This window comes from Chaetura pelagica, unplaced genomic scaffold (assembly GCF_000747805.2).
Source record: "Chaetura pelagica isolate M959 unplaced genomic scaffold, ChaPel_1.0 scaffold101, whole genome shotgun sequence".
Classification (NCBI taxonomy): Eukaryota; Metazoa; Chordata; class Aves; order Apodiformes; family Apodidae; genus Chaetura; species Chaetura pelagica.
This window is the reverse complement of record NW_009952564.1, coordinates 5,962,482-5,980,877: the sequence shown is the minus strand read 5'-3', so window position 1 is coordinate 5,980,877 and position 18,396 is coordinate 5,962,482. Positions and strand designations below refer to the sequence as shown.

The 18,396-nt window shown below is 42.6% G+C and overlaps 1 protein-coding gene across 1 annotated transcript in view; it reads right to left on the bottom strand.

Moving 5' to 3' along the window:
• Window positions 1-8,686: 8,686 nt before the first annotated feature.
• Window positions 8,687-18,396, bottom strand: part of CD96 (CD96 molecule) — a 28,429-nt gene continuing 18,719 nt past the window's right edge. Inside the window, exons 8-14 of the mRNA XM_009993405.1 lie at window positions 17,253-17,297; window positions 15,572-15,646; window positions 12,798-12,872; window positions 11,290-11,370; window positions 10,576-10,665; window positions 9,831-9,954; window positions 8,687-8,795 (exon numbers count right to left, since the gene is read on the bottom strand). Of these exons, the coding sequence (XP_009991707.1) occupies window positions 8,687-8,795; window positions 9,831-9,954; window positions 10,576-10,665; window positions 11,290-11,370; window positions 12,798-12,872; window positions 15,572-15,646; window positions 17,253-17,297 (599 nt within the window). The remainder of the gene's footprint in view (window positions 8,796-9,830; window positions 9,955-10,575; window positions 10,666-11,289; window positions 11,371-12,797; window positions 12,873-15,571; window positions 15,647-17,252; window positions 17,298-18,396) is intronic.

Sequence of the window (18,396 nt, the reverse complement as noted above, 5' to 3'; positions counted from 1 at the left end):
AGAGTCTGTGGGAGAGGGGAGGGTCGGGGGGAGGAGGGGCTGTGAGCGGGGGGCCCTTTCCCACAGCCCCAACGTTGTCACGACAAAACGCAGCCCACTGGTCGATAAATGATCCGTTCACCACTCCTACCTGTGCGTCTAAGCTCGTGTTTAGAACATCTAGGGAGCTCACCTGGTTAGCAGGCTCTTTATGCACAAGTGGGTGGTCATCGTAGCGTTATAATTACCCGAGGTACTATATGATACGCTCTTCTCTTGACTTCACGACATCATTAGTCGGTCAAGGAAAATTCTCCTTCCCCTCTATTCTGCCCTGGTGAGGCCACATCTGGAGTATTGTGTCCAGTTCTGGGCCCCTCAGTTCAAGAAGGACAGGGAACTGCTTGGAAGAGTCCAGTGCAGAGCCACAAGGGAGCGGAACATCTCCCTTATGAGGAAAGGCTGAGGGAGCTGGGTCTCTTTAGCTTGGAGAAGAGGAGACTGAGGGCAACCCTTCAATGTTTACAAATATATTAAAGGCAAGTGTCTGGAGGATGGAGCCAGGTTTTTTCAGTGATGACCAGTGATAGGAAAAGGGGAAATGGGTGCAAACTGGAACATAGGAGGTTGCATGTAAACATCAGAAAAATCTTCTTTCCTGTGAGAGTGACAGAGCACTGGAACAGGCTGCCCAGAGAGGCTGTGGAGTCTCCTTCACTGGAGACATTCAAACCCTGCCTGGACACGTTCCTGTGTGATGTACTCTGGGTGACCCTGCTCTGGCAGGGGGGTTGGACTGGATGGTCTTTTGGGGTCCCTTCCAACCCCTAAGATCCTGTGATTTCCAAGTCACCCCAAACCCCAAAGCAGAAATGTACAGCTTTCTTCTCTTGGGATTCTCTGCGCTGCCTTTGTTAAGATTAGTTACTTTCCAAGGAGTTGCACTGGCCAAGGCCAGATACTCTTCCATCAACTACACAGGCCTACTCAGCTTGGAATCTTTGTAACTCTTAACTCTGTTCTTTCCACACGGATCCTGGTCACCTGAAACCCAGAATTGGCTGAGCCAGCTGGCTCTTAATTCACTGCTGCTGGCACCAGCTGTGAGGCCTTGCACATACCTGTGGCTTTTCGCTGCCACGCTGTGTGATGACAGTTGTTGGGATGTGCTCACCTGTTAAGCAGGTATGTGGGCACACGCACGACTACCCCACAGACACCAGGGAACGGCTGTGAGCTGAGAGTCTGGTATTCACTCTCCTGTAGCGCCAGAGAAGCCACCCCCAATATATAGGGCCAAAACCACGGTTTTGCAGCTGGTGAGTAAGTGTATTAGCTGAATCCCTTCCACATGCTCTGTCTGCAGTTCCCTTTCCCTGATGAGTATCACACCGTACCTCACACTGCAGTCGGCTGCCAGGCAAAGCAATCTGTCCAAAACAATTTCTGGATTTGCCCTGGTATGCAAAATGGACCCTCTAAGATACGTTTTTTCTCCTTTATCCTACTACGTATGTTTGAAGGATAATGTTTTGTGAGCAAGCTAACTGCTTCTTACAGATATGTACAAACGTATTATTTGCATACTTTTCATACAGGACATAGAGAGAACTAGATACACACTGAGGTCTACTCCATCATAAGATAGTGATAAAAAACCCCAAACATTGCTCTGAAAAATAATTTTTCACTGTCAAATAATTAAATAAATAAAATAAATTTAAGGCTGAATACTAAATACCAAGGGTATATATTCCAGAAGTCCTCTGATTTGTCTGTAAGAAAGCATTTTTTAAATCATATAAAATGTTTTAGGTTGGAAGGGACCTTAAAGAAGTGGTATTTTTCATTTGGTGTATTAAACTTTGCATACTATTCACAGAATAATTAATATACTGTACTGGAACATGTTATAACATTGAGGTACTTCAGTGCTACCACAGAGCAGCAACTTTCTCACTTTTTCATAGCTAAGTTTCAGCATCCCCAGGCTATGACATGCAGTATGAGTACACCCTGGCTCAAGATGGTTTCTAAAGACCTCCAAGCTGCAAAGGACATGTAGACTGTGTGGGACACCAATAGCCTGAAGCAGAATCATGACTGAAGGAGGAGATGCAACCATTCAGTGCTGCAGTGGGAGACCAGCTGTGAGTGTCAGATGTGATGCGCAGGTACTTGCTGGCAGTAACTGCTAACAGAATTTCTTGGGGTCCAAAAATCCTTCCTGTCTTTTTCTAGAAAAGAAGAGCATTAAATTGCCTGTTCCCTTCTGCAAAATCTCAGCTTCATTCCACCTCCACAAAACTCTGTAATCTTGTTCAGCAACCCGCACCAAACCCTGCAATGATGAACATTAATTGCGATGGCCAAAGGGAAAAAAAAAAGCATTAATAATACTATTTTATTTTCTGCAGAGTAAACCCACAAAATACCTAAAATCTTATCACTTGAGATCTTCCAAATGCTCCACTTCAAGCACGCGTTTAAGTGGCTCCAAAAATGAATGCCTAAGCAAGCCGGACTATTGTCATACTATTGACATTTTAAAAAAATCTGTATCAGGCTCAGTAGGTTGTATTTTTCTGTGTTGCTGGAGCACACACACAAAATGCTTTCAGCAGTGAGGAAGGCCCAGCTAAAACTACTATCCATTTTTCACCACTGATTGTATAGCCATATTTAGGCCTTATGTGGATTTACTGTAAGAGCTTGGCTATTCCTCTGTGTCTCAGTGCAGAGTACGTGCTAATATCATGGGCAGCCCAGGAAATCTAGCAGCTCAGATCCCATTCCCACACCCCAAACCCTCCTATTTTCAAATACAGGGTAAAAAGATTAGCTTTATGGATCAGGCTGATGCTATTTAAACACTAAGAGGCATATGGGTTTTGTTGTTAGCCAATTCCAAACACATAAATGTGCTTTATTTCAATTTTAACACATGGTGCTCAGGCTGCCATATACAGAATATAAAGCCAGAACAAGGAACTTTTCTAAATGCTTTAAAACAACTGAGAACAAGTTGGTAGCATCAAGGAGTACAGGGAGCTTAGCTTCCTCCTCTTTATCAGGTTGAATGCCCCAATAACACCCATCTCATTATTATGCAGGAGGCATTGCTCCTGTTGAAAAGCTTTCATTTAATGTTTTCAAAATCTTCCATTTCAGTCCAAAATCTACTGTGCCATGTGAATTCCAAGTCCTTACATGTAATTTATCAGCATACAATAGTTCAAATAATTTATTGAAACAGCTTCTGTGTCATGTGCACATTTTAAAGGTCACTTTGCTACTGATGAGAGGAAAACTGCAAGATTTACTCTCACAGAGAGAAGCTAATTGCTCAGCATTTCATGTAAGTATACTCAGACTCTTCCAAGCTGTTCATTACCATTTTTACCCTGACAGTAATGGAATTATTTAACATTTAAAACCATCAGACACACTCAATATCAAAGCTCTGCAGAAATCACTGCATTTAAAACGCTGCTCCTCCAAGTGCAGTAGACCAAATAGCGTGTTCATTTCCCATTTTACATCAAGTCAGAAAAACATCGTGACTATTACAACAGGTTTTGCACTTCCTAAGTCCATTGCAAATACTTAGATGTCTATTATGTCATATACCCTTGGTACTACTGACTTCCACCCCTTTTCTGTCTACTGCTCATAGCCTTGCTGTCAGTTCAGATCAGTACATCACCTGCTTCTCTCTCTCGCCTTTGTTCGCTGGTTTCTTTAAGCCAAGCCCTGGCATCTGCGAGTTGTCTGTTTGACAACAGCGAGCTATTCAATGCTTCATTTACACCACATGAGGGTGTTTCAAGCTGCGTAGGATGCCAGAGTTAATTTGGAAGGGCTTATGTTTGGAAAAGAACCAGAGGGCAAACAGATACATTTATTTATTTTTTCCCCCCACTGATTAAAATTCTTACTGGGGCAACCTGGTATAGAAGACTTTGAAAGGAAAGAGATGAAATATCATATGCTAGAAAGCAGATGGAAGTGGAGTTTTAAAGACATAATCTGATGTTCCCCAGAATCAAATAATCTTTGCTGGGGACTTCCCTGAGCTCTGTGTTGTCCTTGAGGAAGCATTTTAAATATAATATGATTTAATATAGTTTCTAATAAAATCTCCTTAGACAGGATTAAATAATTGTTATCCCTCTGCAGAGCTTTTTAGAAGCTTTCCATTGGCTTATTGATCAAAGTTAATTGCAGAGTCAGGAAGAATTGCCTACTAACATCAACAATAAATAAACCAAAATTTCTCCATCACATACTGCTTCTCCTGGAGTTTAACTGTACAGAGATCTTTCTAATGTTTACCTTCTCTGATAAGTAATGGCTTTAAATCCAGCAAAGACTACATAAGGTAACTAATACCCTGTTCTGGTTAGCAGGTATAATTTCTGTACACAGCTTTTGAAAACAAAGGAAACTACATTAAAATGAAGCCACAGCACTTCACAAGGCTATCAACAGAGCTGCAAAGAGGAAAACATTTAGTTAAAAGAGAAAACTCTGTGGATCCATATTAAGATGGGCTGTTTCCCCAGAAAATCCCAGGCAGCAAAGCTTATTATCAGCAACTGCTAATTAATAAGTCCAGCTCTGGGATGGCTACGCAGCCCTTGCTCTTCCACTGCCTGCTTCCAGGCACCACCACACTGCCACCTACACTGCAATAACTGGAGCACACCCTGCAGACTATAGAGTGCTTCTTAAATAAACAAGCCAAGCTTTATTAGTTTACAGGAGCAAAATGTGCCTTGTAAGAAAAAACACTCTCGTGCTGTTTAAAAAGGACACATGATTCAGAGTGAGGCAAAAGGTAATGCAGTAGGATTAAGGTTCAGCGGGATGGCATTCGGGTACGCTGGGAGCAGGGCTTCCTCTAAACTCAGAGAGGTGGAAACCAGGAAGAGACCGAGGATGCCTGCCTGCCCCACGTACAGCACGGGCCAAGGCTGGCAGCCTTCTCTCTGGCCCCTGTTAGCCAGGCCCAGCACCACCCACAAGCAAACAGCAGGAACACAAACTGCAGGGCACTGGGATAAGTTAGTCGCTCCACTGAAGTCACCAGGCTCTGCCACTCACTTCACAAGACACATTAGTTACTGGAAATACATAGAAAACAAAATTGCTTTTATACTTTTTTTTTTTCCTGCCCCAACAACATTTTCTCTCTGCTCAGAAGCAGACGAAAACCACCTGTACATAAAAACCACCTTGCTGCTCAGCTTTCCAGTGTGTTACTTTTACAGCTGTGTAACGCACACATTAAAGACCATACACAGCAGACCCAGCTAATTTTACAATATTGCATTTGTGTTATATGTGGCCTCAGATTCTGAACTGGTCTGCTTTACTGGTTTCATTGTGTCACGGAATTACATTTAGCAATGTAACACTCAAGGCTCTTAAAAAAAATATTTTCTATACACCTACAGCAAGCTTTGAACACTTTAAGGGAAAAGCTTTTCTCCAACACTCCCATAGCCATCTTCAAGCATTTGGTAATTTAATCTGGACCAGGTTATTCCAGGGTTGACAGAACCCAAATCCAAGCTGAATGATTAAAGCCTACATATTGGCAGAGCTGATGCAAAAAAATAATGGTTTGAGAGATTTGTTTTTTTCTTTAATTTAAAGCTGGGGTAGATTTTGAACCTAATGACAATACTTGATTGTGATTAACTATACACTTATCCTGGTGAGATGCAGCTGAAGTAAAAAATAAATATGAAGTATTATAGAATGAAAATGGTTTGGGTTGGAAGGGACCTTAAAGATCATCTAGTTCCAACCCCACTGCAAGGGCAGGGACACCTCCCACTAGACCAGGTTGCTCAAAGCCCCATCCAACCTGGCCTTGAACAGTGACAGGGAGAGAACATCCACAACTTACTTCCCTGGGCAACCTGTTCCAGTGTCTCACCACCCTCACACTGAAGAATTTCTCTCTAATGTCTAACCTAAACCTACCCTCTTTCAGTTTTGAACCATTATCCCTTGTCTTATCATTATTTGCCCTTGTAAAAACTCCCTCCCTAGTTTCCCTGTAGCCCCTTCAGGTACTGGAAGGCTGCTGTAAGGTCTCCCTAGAGCCTTCTCCAGGCTGAACAGCCCCAACTCTCTCAGCCTGTTTTCATAGCAGAGCTGCTCCAGCCCTCTGAGGCTTTGTGGCTCTTCTCTGGACTTGCTCCAACAGCTCCATGCCCACGTCCTCACACAATTTAGCTGCAGAAAAATAGAAAGACGATGTTGGGGGGGAGGTAGGGGGCAGTGAGGTGGGTGCTGGCAGGTGGGGATTTCCCCTCTCTCTTTCTCCGTCCAGGTCCCACATGGATGACACCCTCTTCCACTTGCTCCCTCTCCGGAGATGTCAGGGGCGGGCAGGCACCTTCCTCGTCCCAGTCAGCCCCAGTCTGCACTGGGAGGCGCTGCCGCCCCCCGGCACCCTCCTGCGGTGCCGCTCCCTGGCCGGAGGAAGGAGCGCGGCTGCGGTGCCCGCTGGAACTTCCCCAGCCGGGCGGGATTCGCCTGGAGATGTGCAGCTGCAGGTTTGTGGAAGCAGCAGCATCCCTCGGGATTGGCTGTGTGAGGGAGCGGGACGGAGGTGTCGGTAGCTTTCCCTGCAGCCTGGCTCAGGGAGAGGTGGAAATGATGCCAAAGCAGAGCACTTCCCGGGACGCCCTGCAACACCTCAGCGTCGGAAGGAGCATCTTTGACCTGAAGTAACCGTGGGGGTTTAAATATCTGCAATGATAAAACAGCCCCTCTTCAGCAGGTATGTCACAGTCATCTTCATCTAAAAAAAAAAAAAAAGCCGTAGAATTATTGACCAGTTTAAGTTGGAAGAGACCTTAAAGATCATCTAGTTCCAATCCCCCTGCATGGGCAGGGACACCTCCCACTGGACCAGGTTGCTCCCAGTCCTGTCCAATCTGGCCTTGAACACTTCCAGGGAGAGCACATCCACAACCTCCCTGAGATTTTTTCCTTGATTTATCTTTAAAGAGCAAAAAGCTGTCTTCTTTTCAAGTTGCTTATAGTACAGTAGTATGTCAAAAGTTAAACTACTTTGCTTCTGCGTATTCATACAGACAAGAAACACTCAAATTAAAATTGAGGCTTCCATGCATTCAAAGTTTGTATAGGTTTGTAAGAAGGAATGTGTTTTCTGTTTGGCCCAAATGTTCCCTTAGTGATGGACTTAGAACTGCTCATGCTATAAGGTAAATAATGCAACAAAATACTTTAAAAAGGTCTGTCAGATCATTCTTTCCAGTAAGTCGTTCATTCATCTAAAGTCCCAGGAAATACAGTGCTCTGAACCCTGATACTCATCGACCAGTGTTTAGCAGTAAATAAAACAGATCCCATTTTAAATCAGAATACCAATTTTAAGCTTAATTTTATTGGCTTTTAGTTGATTTGCCTTAATTACAGAAATACCATTATGGTAACCATACATTGTTGAACAATCTCGGAGGGATAGTTTCTTGGCTGGCTAAAAGCAATGAAAGACCACACTGCTGCCAACAGCAGTGTTCCTGCTGCAGCTCTTGTGCCTTGCATTGGTGATCGTGCAGCTACTGAACTGGCTGAGAACTGTGTAGCAGGCTGATCCCAAATGGTCATTTAATAATTTGTGTCACTACAAGGTTTTTTTACTCAGCTCAGGCAGAACAGGGGTAAGACTGGACTGTCCCTTCCACAGGCTTAAGCTACCTGGGAGACTACCTCTGCAGTCTTGAAAAATGTGAAGCCAGCAAATGATAGAAGTTCATTAAAACCAAAGGAGAAGAAAATTATTATATTCCTTTTTTTATTTCGTATGTACCGTAAATACAATTCCAGAAAAACAGACAAGACAGCAATTACTGTTTCAAAGGCACAGCCCTTCCAAAAGGGCTGGCACTTTCAGTTATCTTTAGGGTCCTTTTTGACTTCAGTCCTCAAGTCTCTGGTCCCCATGTGGCTTGTACATGAGCCCAAAGTTGATTCTTTCTTGTGACTTCACCAACAGCAACTGAGTCTTCTTGGTGGACACTTCCACCAGGCCTGCACTGTGCCCTTTCACCTCACCAGTCCTTCCCTGTGATCCTGTGCTGCAAGACAGTGACAACAGATGCAGACTATTTTCTTTCCATGTAAGGTGCTGATTTTTTTTTTGTTTGTTTGTTTCACAGTGATAGGAAATGACACTCTAGGTCATATTTGTCAATATTTGTATAGTAAAAAATAATAACTGTAAGAACTGCTCGCATAGGTATCAAAAATCTTGTGTTAAAACAACATTTCCCATGTAGTTGTGGTGTCCACATGGCAGAGCTGTCATGTCTATATACTCAGTAAAACAAAAAGCTTCAATGCTCTTCAGGCAGGCTGGCAGAGTGATATGTTAATCTGCTCCTATTAACAAGACAGCAAATTCCCTGTTGATCTCAAAATTCAAATTAAGCACATGTAATCTCATGGTGACACTCACAATGGTGTTAACGTAATGCATAAATAGAGATAGATGGGATGAAGTAAGTGTCCTCAGAAGTGCTCAGCTTCCAACATAAATGTCATTTAGGCACTCTGAATTTTAATATGGGTCATTAACACCAAACTCCTGTAATCACTGTTTTAAAGACAGAAGCTTTTAACTGTCAGTCTTCTGTGTGGTACATGAGAGGTGTAGGTGGTGTTATAGGTTTTCCAGTTCATGGCAGGATGGGGGAGTCCCATCAGACTCCACCATGGAGGTGTACTTTATTGGAGGTGGTGGTGGCTTGAATGGTGGAGGTCTGTTCATACTGAAACAGAAGAGAAAAAACAAAATGTCACATAAAAACCATGTAAAAGACTGTTGTAAAAGTTCACGAGGAGGTAGGTGGACACTAAGTCATTAGAAGGTCACCTGACACTTGCTCTTACATACTGCAACTTCCCTGTTTCTCTTCTATAACCCCAGCACACCTCCTGGTATTAATTTGGCTTGTGTAGTTTCCACCTCACAATTTTTGTTTATTCATACTTTAAAAGAATGGAGTATGATCCTGGTGAACCATTCAAACCTTTCAGAGATCTTTTGCTCTCTGGAGGTATATTTAAAAACTTGTAAATTGTTTTATTTTTTTTTTTTTCATTTAAAGGCCAAGATAAAGACAGGTCCCATACCAAATCAGTGAAAAAAAACCCCAAACAGTCCCATTTTTACCTTTGATACACAGGATTTGCAGTCATGTTTCAAAAGGGTTTTCTGAAACTGCAAGTGATTCATTATCACCATGATTTTTCAAACATTTTAGTAAAGTTAGTAAGATTAAAAAATAATTGGCAGTTAGATACTGCTTTCATCAGTAGATCTCTGAGGGCTTAAGCAGCGAATTAAACTTTGGTAATGATTACAAACTCAATGTTTCTTTGACTGGGATTAAGTTTCAGGTAGCTTGCTTCCACATATATTATTCACAACGTCAATAGAGTTGGCCAAGAAGTACAATTTCATTAAAACCTGTCCTCAAGTAACCACGCAAAACGAGAGAGGGGGCTTTGAGGAAATAAAATTACTTGTATTCTTCCCTCACAGCCTGAAGATGCACCACAGCTCTTTTTAAAAAAAGTTTATTTTGTAGGTAACCCATGGAACAGATGAAAGGACTAAGAATACTCCACACTTCCCACTGCTGTATGGAAAAAAAAAAGTCATTAGAGATCATGTGCTTAAAGGCCTAGCACTATGGGATAATCTCAAATGAGAACACGTCAATCCAAACAGCTGGGTTAGAGTTCGTGTTGCCCTCTGTGCCACCCCTCCTGCCCCTGTAGTTCCCCTCCCAAGTACTTACATCTCTTTCTGGTACTGACACCATTTCCTGACACCTAAAGCTATTAGGAAGCTGCAGAAGAGGAGCAGGACGGCTACCACTGTTGGCCAGGGGAAGCGACGTCCTTCTGCGTCCCTCGCACCACCTGGAAAGGACGCATGAATCACAGAATCATAGAATGCCAGGTGGGAAGGGACCTCCAGGATCGTCTGGTCCAACCTTTGCAGGTTGAGACAGAGCTCAGACGGATGTCCTCAGGAAGGAGGGAAATCCAGGCTTACTGCCTGTGGCTTGCAACTCCCCCACACCCCCACCCCCCCCCACAGTGCTGGTGACAATGCAGCCCCAGATCAACACTGGACTGCCAGGTTCGCAGGCTGAGGATCCCAGACTGAGCATTGCAGCCCTGATTTGTGGATTTAACCCACTTCTGCTCTGACTGGATTTGCAGGCTGAGTTCAACCACCCACCAATTCACATGATGAAATTATTCAGGTACAGCCTGGCAGGCCTTTCATCTGAAAACCACTAGTTTTCTCTGTCCCCTGTGAACTTCTCTGAGAAGCAGCAGCAGCCAGGAACATCTGCCTGTCCCAGTCCTCCTTTCCACCCTACTTATTTTTCACACTGCCAACACTAAAACATCCTTTTTTGAACTTCCCTGGTCAAATGCACATTATGCTCCAGATTTTCTGCTTCTCTGCTTTGCTTTCTTACTGCAATAGCATGCAGAAAGAACAGGATAAAGGATAGGATAATGTCTCACCAGTCCTATTGAGCAGACTGCTGGTAGTAAGGAAATATTTCCCTCTGGTAACAGATATTGGCTGGTCTGTGATGCTGAAAGATAGGTTACCTAGAAAGATATGGGTGCAGAACATTTTTAGCAACTTATTTAGGTTTTTTAAACGAAGTTTGTGTTTTAAAGCCACCATTATTCACCCTTCTGAAGACTGGAAATCAAATTCCAGAATCTGTGTCAAAATTCACTTGGTAAGATGCCTACATTTTTTGCTACCACACAATGTTAGACAAAAAAATGTGCTTTTATCAAATTAAGGAATATTAGAAGATAGACAGAAAGATTACTGGAAAACACCCATTAAGATTTTCCAGCAAGCCAGCATTGAGCTGCACAGCGGTCTGGGAGAGGGATAAGCCATTTGCCTCTTTGATGGTAATGAAAAAGCTAAAGATATTAAGTGGCTTAGCAGCAACACAAAGAGTCTGTCTCTGCCGTGACTGAGTGAAACCTCAGTCTCCTCTGTCAAGTACTGTGTCTGAACCACAAAAATAATCTTGCATCTGTTCGTAGACAGATATTTTGCCTTTCTTAATACAGCTAAGCTACCTATGTTTAAGATCAGTGCTGCCTAAGGATAGATTCCTGTTTTTTCTAGACATCTCCATGTTCACTTCTTCTGAAATAATAGTTAAAATAGGCAGCTAGACAATGGCACAGCATTTCCAGAGCTCTTACGATGGGCCAAGGTTGTATTCTCAGAGGAGTGCGTGGCGTTCCTGAGGCTTTGTGGGGATTTGCTGGTGGAATCATTCAAATCTGTACAAAAAGAAATAATATCCTTCAATTATCTTAAAAGCCTGTATGTGATTGTTTCTTTAGGCTCAACTGTGGCTATGTTATACCATTTGCTTTTCTCTGATTCAAACAACAAGCAAAATCAAATCAAAGCTTGAAAGTCTCTAGGATAATTGTTGATTTATAAATCCCAGAAAAAATTTGCACTGTTTAATTGACGTAAATGAGTACCTAGGCAGAACCAGGAAAATCTTTTCCTTGTGAGATGCTGGTTCTGACTGAAATTGAGAAGTATACATACATGCATATACATGTGTGTAAACATGAGTAAAAATACCTACCAAAATCAGTCACTAAAAATTCATGGAGGTTTTTGGACATTAATTCAATTAAGTTCTGCTTTTCTTCTTGCTTATTAGGTGTTTAATGCTATGAGGATTGGCATGGTAGAACTGGCATTGGTTCCTGTGTACTCTGAAATTGGCCTCAATCACAGCTGCTGGACTGAGAACCCTTCGAGGCTGTTTCTCAACTGGTGGTTAGGTGGGCATGGCTGTAGGGAAGCTGATGAGCTGTGCAAGGCATGGTACCTCCTGCAAATAGTAGTGCAATTCAGCACACTTTCCACAAAAATTTCAACCAGCAAGCCATACAGGAGCAGGATCATGAAGCATTAGAAATTGCCACAAGGTTTCTGTCCAAATGCATGGCTGCAGGCAATATGTGGGTAAATAAACAGCGGAGTGCTGCCAAAAATATATTCAGAAAATGGCAAGTGGCTGCTACATTTGTACTTCATCCAAAAGATGACTACCATACATATGCAAATGTCATTGATGGGTTCTGCCTGTTAGGAAAGCACAAAGACAAACCAAGATGTTAAAAAAGGAAAGTAACTTCTGGTTTTCTGCTGTTAAGCAGAGATTTGCTAAAGCAAAAGGTTTGTGAAAAAATGTCCACCTAGGTTTTTCTTAATTGATTTATTGTTCTTTAATGAGGCCACATTTCAATGTTCTATTAGCCAACCTTTATTGCCCCACATTATCTCATTATTTGATTGCTACTCTGTGCTTCTATTTAACATCTCAAGTAATTTATTTCATCTATGAACTACTCTCAGTGATCACTACATTTGCCTAACAACCCTTTCAATTTTAATATTATTAAGTTAAATATGTCTAATAATTTTTTTCATTCTTCTTTTGCTGCTGCAGATCTATGATGACTTGGAGGACTCAAGTCTTCTAACTCAGTGCAACTCAGCAGAAGAGTTGTGCCTGTGAAGTACTGAAAAGCCGGTACAGATTACACCACCCAGATTTGCTGCAGATTTGCAGCCTAACACTTGCTAAATTAGTGCCACATTTGCACTTTGCAGCACCTGTAATTGGCTTCTTTAACTCCCTGTTACTTTCCTTTGAAGCAAAGGAGACGCATCATCTGCTCACCTGCTGTTGTCAAATTCTCATTGAACGCTGTGGTGCTGGTAGAGCTTTTTGTCTCTGCAGTAGAAATCAGCACTCCTGCCAAAAAACACACACGCTTGTAAAATCTGCTGCAGAGGATCATATAATTTCCTTTTGTATTTTTCCCTTTTTCTTCTCTGTTTCCTGACTGATGACATCAAATATTTGTAGCCTGCTCTTGACTTGCTGGCTTTCCTCTGAAAAGCGCCACACAGATCTGTGTTTATCACAACCTAGAAACTCAAGAGGAATTTGATGAGATTGATGAATAAACTTTGAGAGAACATATGGGGAATTTAAGCACACATTTTTACTTCAGCTAAGTTTCAGCTGAAACTCAGTGTTTTCTGAATGCACTGGGTTGTTTTGACAGTAGAGCAATGAACAAACGTACATAGATCACAATTTACACCGGGTACCACCAGCTCCAATAAGACGGAACCCTTTTCCCAGCTAGCAAGGAGAAGTTTTTAGGAAGTAAATGTACAGGAGACACTCTTGTGATACCTGCTGCCAAATCCCAACTTATTTATACTTTTCCTTTAATATATATATATTTTTTTAAGTTAAGTGTATTTTAGAGCTCAACTAGTTATTTATGTGACATTCAATCACAGAAAGATGGTGCTTAACAAGTAGAACTCTATGTTCCCAAGAGGACTATTTCACATTTACTACAAGGAGTACATATTTCCTAATATCTGTCTCGTTTTAGAAAAGTATCACCAAGCCACCTGAACAAACCTGAGAAGGTAAAGTGCAGCCGTAACCCAGCACTCAAAGCCTGAACATCTCTGGGCTCAAAGATGGAGCTATCACGGAAGCTAAGTAAAAACCAGGCTGTGGATTTAATAGCCTTAGTTTTGTTTCCCCTCCTCCTTCTCCTTCCTCTATCTGTGCATTCTTACCTCATATAAACTCCCAGCTGTGTCTTGATTTTTCATGAAAAATTTTCAAAATACCAGGAAGTGAACCAAAGCCCTTTTTACAATGGCAGTCTTGGACTCAGCATCCTGACTAAGCTGCAGCCCTAATGGTCTGCTCAAGAAGCTGGTGGTGACACCAGTGCAGGAACCAGCAGCGAGCCGGGGAAGAGAAGTGCTAACCCATGGCCAGCACACCACGACTGCCACATGTCAGAGGCACTGGTTGAAAGGCAGTTGTTTCCTGGGTGATTTACGGAAGAGAAATGGCTCAGCTCTGACTTACACTATGACTTTGACCTCATACCTCCTTAGCCAGTGAAGAAGAAGTACTCTCTGTTCACACTGTATATTTATAGCTTTTGTCATGGAATTGTTTGTTGAGACAGAAGTGTTCTCAGTCCACTTGAACAAGTGCTTTGCTGCCCACTCTCAGCAAGGCTGGGCAAGTGTCTCTACTGTGGGGATGGGGAAGGCAGTGTGAGAAGGAGAAATCTTTTGTGTCATTGCCAAAGCAATCTGTGTTCCTGCCTTGGCATGTCTCAATCTAGCTTCATGCCCCGTGGCTTTACACTGAGTGACTAAGCTTCCAAACAGCAGTCTACTGGGGCTGGACGAAGCTTTGTCTTCAGTGTCTTCCTCCAGTGTTGCCCCACACACTGCCCATCACATTACTTGCTCATCTCTGGGTAAATATTGCTGTAGCATAGTGTAGCTTACTTCAAGGGAAGGCTGCAGGATTGAGTAACATGGCTTAAGGAGGATGTTTAATACCCCACAGGCTTGTGAAAGTTAGGCTATTTCAATAATTTTCTTTGCTTGTTTGTTTAGGAGAAGGAGGCTGCTGCAAATACCAAGGGCCAAATCTACTCTTGCCTGCTGCTGCCTCAGTGGTGGATCATTTCTGAGCCAAAGCTTTGTTGCTTCTATGGGAGAGAAGATGATGTTTGACTCCTTCTTCCTTGAGCTGCCCATGCTGCCGTTTCGCATGTGCGGTTTTGGGTGCAAAATGGGAGCGTGTGCCGTGCTGGTGTTTATTCATGCCACATGGCAGTGAGCACACACCTTGCTGGCATTGAGGGCAGCCCCAGCACCCTTCTAGCTGCTGTGTAAAGCCAGCCAGTCCTGCAGGGATCGACAGCAGGGCTTCAAAAATGGAAAGAGACTTTAAAGAACAAAGTGTTTGCAGACAGTCTGTGTTGTGAGAAAATGCACTCTGCTGGGACTGGCAGGCATCAACTCTTTATTTTGGGACAAGAAGGCAGGAGGTTCACAGCTTCACCTGCTCTTGATTCAGGCTGCTGCTGTGCTGTTTAGTCCATGCTCACTGCTGGTGCATGTACCTCTCCCCCGGGAAGTGAGATAAACCTTTCCAACTGAGGTACCCTGCCCTCCACTGGCCTCAGCGTCACCAGCTTGGAGAAGAAATAATTGAGTTGAGTCATCTGCTGTAGACATTTTTTCATCTGTGAGTTGTATTTGTACTCCCATGCTCCAATATTTGGCTTGCACTTTTGCTATCTTTAATGTAATTATATTTTTGTATGATATTTAATTAAAGAGATACAAAAAATAAGTACTGTAAAAATATATACTCCATGTCTGTTGACTTTCTGAAATTAATGCCTAAATCTTGAATGAAGGACTATAAAGGATAAAATAAAAAGAGCATTTTATCACATATTTTTGAACTATGGACCTCCTACTGTATAATGCTCTAGGAAACGGGCTTCAGTGGACATTGAAGTGTTTCCTACAATGGTTATAGTGTGCATGTATCTTTCTCCTACATTCTTGAAGTGATAGAGAAAACATTCTGGTTTATTTTATTACCTTGTGTCGTGGAAGCAGGAGGCCAGCTTTCTTTTCTTGTGAAATCCAGAGAGGACAAAAATGTTGACTGGTGCTCTAAAGACAAACAGATTACATGGCATCACATTCAGTCAATGGGGTCTTTTAAAAATAATATTAATAACTCATGAAACAGCCTGGATCAAAGAGCTTGCAGTAGCTGTTAGGTAAATGCAGATTCTGCAGGAGGAATCCTGCTGTTGTAGTTAGGGTTGAATGTTCAAAATACACCCCAAAAGATCAAAGAGCACTCAGAGACAGCTAACGTGATTCATGCTGATCTTTCCATAGGAGGTATCCTTGTGCATTATTTGTTTATGTTTCATGCACAGGGCTCAGTTTAACTATTGTGGGGCAGATGATGCACTTGATGGTCACGCTCCACTGCCTCGCAAGCGTCTTGCCAGAAATGGTCCTGTCAATATGTGACAGCCATATAAGCCCAGGAGATCACCTACACTTTGGGATTTTCCTCTCAGTTGCTGATGTTAATTTTATGTAGTTATCCATAGGCATACTCAGGTAGAGTGCTGTTATTTATCTGTCCTGGTTTGAGCCAGGATGAAGCCAATTTTCCTTTTACTGACTTTTTTTTCCTTCAGTAAGCTTTCTTTTAACTAACAACAATGTGTCCTAGCTAGAGGTGATAAGACACTGGAATGTTTTTCTAACTACTGAGGCTTCAAGGTCGCACCTTCACTCTGCCGGCTCAGACACTACAGGGAGATCTGTGACCCCCCCGTAGGAGGCTGAGTTAGACAGACAGCAAAATTGGCCAAAGATATTCCATTCCATATATCTGTGTAAGCTCAGAGGAAGGTCAGAGATCACAGAAGACAACTTCCTTCCTTCTTTTTCTTTCCTTCTCTTCTGTCCATGGCTGGCGTCCGGGGAGGACTCCGTCCATCCATCACCGTCAATCCTCAGGCTCCAGCTCTCCTGACCCTCATCACTCTGTGCTTTCTCCAGCAGCAGTCTGGGATTTTTTGGGACTGTTCCCAGCTCCAGGGAGTGATGTGGGAGTTGCGGGGGGTGAGGGGAGGCATTAGGGTTTCTGTTCATTTCCTGAACATATTTGTATATAATTGTATATATTTTCTTATATAATTAGTGTTTAATTAAAGCTGTGTAGTTTAGTTTTCAATCCAGCCAAGTCTCTGTCTTTTTCTCTCTCTCCTTCCCTACCTGGGTGGGAGGGGGAGGGGATCCAGAGCATTGTTGTCGGACCTGAGTCAAACAGTGACATTGTCTTATACCATTAACAAATGGGAATGATGGGATACTATTGGATCAAGGCAAAGCAGTGGTTTTAACTTTTCTATCATACGCACCTCTCTGTCATAATGGGACAAATTTATACATAGTTGTATGGGGTTTTTTTATTCCATTTCATAAAAATGTGTACTAATGGTATTCAGCATGATATTTTACATGTTGTACTAACATGACAATTCTAGCAGGATTTGTGTCACATCTCTTTTTGGGTAACTTCACAGCTCAAAAATTCCCATCTAGCAGCACACGGGTACCATAAGCACCAGAGCACACTGACCTTTCCCAGGTACACTTCTGGTTCTGGGTACTTTGTATTTATACAATGGTCAAGGAGAGATCCTACATATATTGACTAAACAATAAAGAAGGCACTTTTTTCCCCCATTACCTGAGGTAGTCATGACAGTTGATGGAAGTGATGAATTTCCAAGGTCTGAAACAAATCAAAGGAGACACTTTTACTTTGGATGAGAAAGGTGTTAATTTTGCTTTAGAAAAGTGGGTGAGTCAAAAGTTCAAGCGTGAGATAGTGCGTCACACAATTTCCAAATAATCTGTCAATGCATAACTCAGCCAAGGGGTCCAACAAAAGCACGAAGCAACTAAGTTAAGGGTGCTGTGAAATCCCTAGGGAAACAAAGGTATAGGGGGAAAAGGTTTTGGAGCACCTGGCACCTCAACACAAAAACCAGGAGTGAGTTACGTGGCTTTGTCCTACACAGATTCACTTTATCAGCATCTATGTTGAAGTACCATAAATGACCTGGTGGTGGCACTTGCATAGCTCCATCCATGAGACACTTTGGAGACTGCAACTCCGATAGGAAATTTCAGGGACAATTTACACTGAAAAAAGTTCACTGAGTCCTCAGAGACGAGGAGCAGGAGTTATTCCCTGTAATTAAAGGACTGTTAACCAGCCAGCCAAGCACAGCAGAGACACTGTCCTGCCCAAGCAAGAGTAAGAGATGTCTCACTTTTTTGTTTTGTTTTGTTGTTTTTTTTTTGTTTGGTTGGGGTTTTTTTTTGTTTTGTTTTGTTATGTGTTGGGTTTTTTTTTCCCCAGGAGTTGAAACAAAGTACACCCTGAGTAGGTTAGGAGGAAGGATTAAATCCTCTCAAAGGGCTCCATGAAGGAGGTGATTTGTGCACCCCATTAGAAAAACATATCTGAGAATGCAGCCAGAAAGTATCTCTACCTGGTCAGGCATGTCAGGTGGGGAGCAACCCCCTGCAGGTAGGATCTTAGTGTAAGTAGGATATTGGCTGAACCCCCAGGGCCTACCACTCGCAGAAGCAAGCTTACATTGAAACCCACAGTTCTTTGCATGCTATTTGTCTACAGTGTTCCTCTGACACACTCATGTAACCCACTGCTGGAATGCAGGTGGCAAAGCAGAGCAAGCCACTCTGGGAAACGCCTCTCCAAAAGCTGAGGTGTGGAAGGAACGATTTATCTCTCTCCAACAAGCTAGTAACAAGGCAGACTTGCAGGGACAGAGTGTGAATTTAACAAATTTACACAAATTAAG